Raw genomic sequence first — 5,685 nt, 5'->3', positions numbered from 1 at the left:
TGAGTATACCATGGACTGCCAGAAGAATGAACAAATCTGTCTTGGAAGAAGTACAGCCAGAATGCTCCTTAGAAGCGAGGATGGCGAGACTTCATCTCACCTACTTTGGACATGTTATTAGGAGGGATCAGTCCCTGAAGAAGGACATCATGCTTGGTAAAGCAGAGGGTCAGCGAAAAAAAGTAAGACCCTCAACAAGATGGACTGACACAGTTGCTGCAACAATGGGTTCAAACATAGCAACAACTGTGAGGATGCCACAGGACAGGGCAGTGTTTCGTTTTGTTGTATGCAGGGTCGCTATGGGTCGGGACCGAATCAATAGCACCTAACAACACCAACAACAACATACGTTTCTTTGAAAGCTGTACTGGAAATTCCTAAGTACTAAGAAGTCTTCAACTGTAAGAGGCACCGCTGATTTATAAGAACCTTCTCTTGGCTGGGAGATTGGGGGAGGAGAGTGAGAAATAAACTACCATTTTAAACGTATCTGTAATGTTCTCAGACCCGGACACATCCTCATTTCAGAGTCATTAAAATGTGTGCGGTTGGACTCTGCTAACCCACAACTGAAACCATTCCCAAAGCCCACTTTTTAGACAAAGATTAGACAGGCCTATAAAACAAAAAATAACACACGTGAGGAAGGTGCTTCTTAATTTGATCAAATATACGAGACCAAATGGGCAACTCCTATCCAAAAGCAAGATGAGAAGGCAGGAAGGGACAGCAACGGGATGAACAGACACAGGGAACCTGGGATAGAAAGGGCGAGCATGCTGCCACATCGTGGGGATGGCAACCAATGTCACAAAACAGTACGTGTGTAACTTTTTGAATGAGAAATCAACTTGAGCTGTAAACTTTCACCTAAAGCACAATAAAAAAATAAATAAAAGTGATCTATATTCAGAATATGGAGCCCTGGTGGCACAGTGGTTAAGAGACCAGCTGCTAACCGAAGGGTCGGCAGTCTGAATCCACCACCGCTCCTCGGAAACACTATGGGGTGGTTCTACTCTGTCCTATAGGGTTGCTATGAGTTGGAATAAACTCGACAGCAATGGTTTTTTTTTTTATTTAAATATTCAGAACATAAGCTATGGTCATATTTATAAAACTTACTGAAATTAAAAAAAAAATCAGCTAAAAAGTGAGTGGTTGAGGAAGGGTACATTTTAGAATCAGGGAAAAGAAGAGAGTAATACACACACACGCGTGCACGCACACACACTCAGGCTATTGTTAGTTATTGCTAGTTGCCGTGGAGTTCATTCCGACCCATGGCGACCTCATTTGTGCAGAATAGAACCCTCTGTAGGGTCTTCAAGGCTGTGACCTTTCAGAAGCAGACTGCCAAGCCTTTCTTCTATGGTGCTGTGGCGTAAGTTCAAACAGCCAACCTTTCAACTAGTAGTTGAGTGCTTAACCATTTGTGCCATCCAGGAACTATACACACACACACGCACACACACACATAATTTTATCTTTTAAAATATGAACAGATATTTTGCTTAAAGGTAATGTGTACAAGATACAATAAAGCATTAGGGATATCATTTTAATGTTTTCAAACGTGAAGACTCTAGGGAGGTAACGTTTTCAAACTTCTTCCACCATAGCCCTGGAAATCCACGTGACTGCCGTTCATGTGCATAAGACACTCTCACAGATAGACCTAGAGTGTGACAAATTCCCTGAAAGTTCTGCAAAAGAAAGCAAGGTCTCCAGGAAACCCTGGTTGTCCCCCTAACAAGGATTATACGGCAGAAGATGGGCTGACGGTTACCAGCCACCTGCAGGGCACTGTTACCCTGACACTCACCCACTTCTCTACCCCACCTCTCAAAAAAGTGTATCAGGATGGAAGCAGGCGGGGAAGATGCTATTATAAGGATAAATCAGATGCTTCTCTAAATTCAGTAAATAATTAGCAAACTTCTGCCCCCTTTTCTGGTTGATGCTAGTCAGACACTTTTGATCCACAAAATGCCACTGACACACGACTCAGCCTAACACACTTGTAAGTCACGCTGACACATCCCACAGGTGGAGTGTGAGCACACCTCAGTGGAGAACAGTGGTGCCAAAGTATTAAACAGCAGTGTTGGCCTGCCGCTGATGGTCTCTCATTGCCGGGAATGACAGTTCAAGGTCAACGTTGCAGGGCTTTCGGACTCTGGAGAAACTACTGGTGCTTAAATGCTTCAATTGTATTAAACGCTCTCCCCTCAGAAGGCCCCCAAGTTTGCCCATCCTTTCTGCGAGGGCAGAGTTTGGCTCCACACCCTCCTCCAGGAAGAAGGTGTGCAGGAAGAAATCGAGGCAAAGCAACAAGGCGCTAAGGTGGCTTCCTTTGCCCCTCCCGGGGGCCTGGTGCACCCACCTATTGGCCACGATGCTGGGGTAGTAGGCCTTCTGGTTCTCGTCCACCTTCAGGTCGCTCTGGCGGATGAAGCGTTCCTGCTCCTCAAAGGCACGGATGACGCTGACCCCCAACAGGGTCTCGCTGAAGTGGGAGTATACTGGGGAGCGGCTGACCGACTCAAGGCGCTTCAGCTGCCGGGAGGAGGCCACGTAGAACCTCTAGGGGAGAGAATGGACAGGGGAGTGGGCGAAAGTCCCTCAGCCCATCTTCCTGGAGCTGTGCAGATAGTCTGGATGTTGTTATATTGACAGATGCCCCCTTTAATACTAAAATGGTACCTCCAGGAGGAAGGAACCCTGATGGCGCAGTGGTTAAGCACTCCGCTGCTAACCGAAAGGTCAGTGGTTCGAACCCATCAGCCACTCTGCAGGAGAAAGATGTGGCAGTCTGCTTCCATAAAGATTACAGCCTTGGAAACCCTATGCGGCAGTTCTACTCTGTCCTATAGTGTCACTAGGAGTCACGATCTTCTCTACGGCACACAACAGCAGCCTTCAGGAGGCAAAATGTTGGAACCCTGCTTTTAACAAGTGTCCCTGCTCACCTGGTGGCGGCTCCTTGAACTGCAGGCACAGTGCCAACAATAACAACCACCATGAATAATAATAACTAACCCTCATATACTGCCCACTGTCCCAGGCATTGTTCTAAATGCTTTTACATGTATCAGTTCATTTAATCGTCACAAAAATCCTATGAGATTCTTATGACTATTTTATGATGCATAAACCAAGGCACAAAGAGGTTAATTAACCTGCCCACGGTCACACATCTAGGAAGAGGCAAAGCTGGGATTCAAACCCAGGTTGTCTGGCTGCTTAAGTGTTAACCTCTATACTGTACTGCCTCTCTGAGGCCATTAACATCTAGGATTTTATGGATTTAGCAGTGTAGTTTCAGGCACAGGTTTTGAGGTCAGCCAGACTTCAGTTCAAATCCTAACTCTGCTATTGTGTAACAATACAACCACTGGCAATTTACTTAATCACTCTGAGTCTTGGTTTTCTCATCTGTAAAATGGCAACAATATGGTCTGCTTCACAGGGTTTTTTGCAAGAGTGACATTAAGAATTACGTATTCTTACATGTAACATATTATGTATATGCAGGAATATGTGCGAATATATATACCACTAAGCACAATGTCCAGTAATATTAGATTGAACTATAAGAAACTGCTCTTTTTGTAGGTAAAAAACAGACGAACATCAACAGTTTTGTACGGTGTGATGTAAGAGCTGCTGTTGTTAACTGTCAAGTCAGTCCCAGACTCACGACAACCCCACGCACAACAGAACAAAATGCTGCCCAGTCCTGCGCCATCCTCATGACTGCTGGGGATCGGACTGTTCTGATTCATAGGGTTTTCACTGGCTGATTTTTGGAAGCAGAACACCAGGCCTGACCAAAATATAGAGCGTTTCCAGTATCTCAGAAAATTCCCTTTTTATTCCTTGCAGTTAACACCTACTTCCCACCACCCACCCCCAAGGGGTAGCCACTATTCTGACTTCTATCACCATATGTTAGTTTTGCCTGCTCTTGAACTTCATATAAATGGAACCATACAATATGGATTCTTTTGTGTCTGGCTTCTTTTGAGGTCTCTGAGCTTTATCCACACTGCTGTGTGTATCACTAGTTTGTTCCATTTTATTATGGAGCTTTTCCATTGTATGAATAGACTACAATTTACTTATCTATTCTCTTTACTCACAAACATTTGAGTTGTGTCTCGTTTCAGACTATCATGAACCAAGCTGCCAAGTGCATTCTAGCACATATTCTTTGGGTTGGATATATACTCTCATTTCTTCTGTATATACACCTAGGAGTGAGATAGTTGATTACAGGGTAGGTGTATATTTAGCTCAAAGCTATTTTTTTAAAAAAAGGGAAGAAAAAAAATTCCCCCATAATGTCAACCCTTAAAATGGCAATGTTTTCATTTTTCTGCCTCCCTTTCCAGTCCTCCCACGCACATTACATATTTCACCTTAGTTATAATGACAGTGCGCATACAACTTAGTCCTTCGCTAAATTCACTCCCTTTGTAGTTTAGAAATAAATCAGTCGGTGTTGCAGTACTGTCTTCCTAATTATCCCCATAAGGAGCTAACATTCCATCATGGAAGTGCTCCACGGTGTACCCAAGTCCCGCTGGCAGCAGGTATGCGAGCTGCTCCCACACTGCCTTTGGTCTGTTTCCTTTTTTTGAATTGGGTCCTTCAGGAAAATTCCCGACCGGGCCATGAACACTGGCAACTTTTTCAGTAACTGCAGCTGGATGATTTTTCAAAACAGGGGCACCAGTTTAAAGAGATCTCAGTGAAGGTCCAGGAACTCCATGATTTCATCTTTGTTCCTGCTCATCAATCACTAGGCCGCAGTGTTCTGAGGTCCTGGGGTCTGGTCCCAGGAAGACCAAGGCCTCCCCTGGACCCCGCACGAACAGGCCCATGGTGCAGTCTGAGGTAAAGGGCTCTGTGTGGTTTCCTACTCTTACTTCCTGTCACAGTCAGAACACCCCATCTAAACAACAATTCTCCACTTGCAACTCTGCTGCAGTTAACCTTTTAGGGGTGAGAAGGGGCAGTGCAGCACCGTGGTTACCAGCACAGGCTTTGGAATCAGAGATACATGAATTCATACTCCCAGCTCCGCCACTTGGGCAAGATTGCCGCGTTTCTCTGAGCCTGAACATGCTCATTTATCAAATTGAGAGGCAATAACCTAAGAAACCACAGGTGTTCAAAGAACACACTGTGAAAACAGTTTTTACAGAAGAGATATGACAGAGGCTACTATTTTCCTACCCAATATCTCCTCCTTCTTTCTCAACAGAAGCTTGATTTGGCTGGGATGGCCATGTGCACAGCTGAAGAAACTACACTTACCAGCCTCCCTTCCTAGTAGAGGAGGTCACATAGCTAAGTTCTGGACAATTAGATATATTTAAAGGGGTGGTGCTCACTCAGCTATCATATGCTCCCCTGCCCTGTTCCCTTCGGCCATGGATTGAATTGTGTCCCCTAAAAATGTGTCAACATCCAAACTGTCTGAGGGACCGAACTGCCGGGTGGACGGCTGTAGGGACCATGGTCTCAAGGAACATCTAACTCAACTGGCATAACACAGTTTATAAAGAAAATGTTCTACATTCTAACTTGGTGAGTAGCGTCTGGGGTCTTAAAAGCCTGTGAGCAGCCATCTAAGATACTCCACTGGTCTCACCCCTTCGGGAGCAAGGGAGA

At 45.0% G+C, this 5,685-nt stretch overlaps 1 protein-coding gene across 1 annotated transcript in view; it reads right to left on the bottom strand.

Moving 5' to 3' along the window:
* Window positions 1-5,685, bottom strand: part of ABCC1 (ATP binding cassette subfamily C member 1 (ABCC1 blood group)) — a 167,879-nt gene that overhangs the window by 13,121 nt on the left and 149,073 nt on the right. Inside the window, exon 24 of the mRNA XM_004373287.3 lies at window positions 2,390-2,589. Coding sequence (XP_004373344.1) covers window positions 2,390-2,589 — 200 coding nt within the window. The remainder of the gene's footprint in view (window positions 1-2,389; window positions 2,590-5,685) is intronic.

This window comes from Trichechus manatus, unplaced genomic scaffold (genome assembly GCF_000243295.1).
Source record: "Trichechus manatus latirostris isolate Lorelei unplaced genomic scaffold, TriManLat1.0 scaffold00024, whole genome shotgun sequence".
Classification (NCBI taxonomy): Eukaryota; Metazoa; Chordata; class Mammalia; order Sirenia; family Trichechidae; genus Trichechus; species Trichechus manatus.
This window is presented reverse-complemented; position numbering and strand designations above follow the sequence as displayed.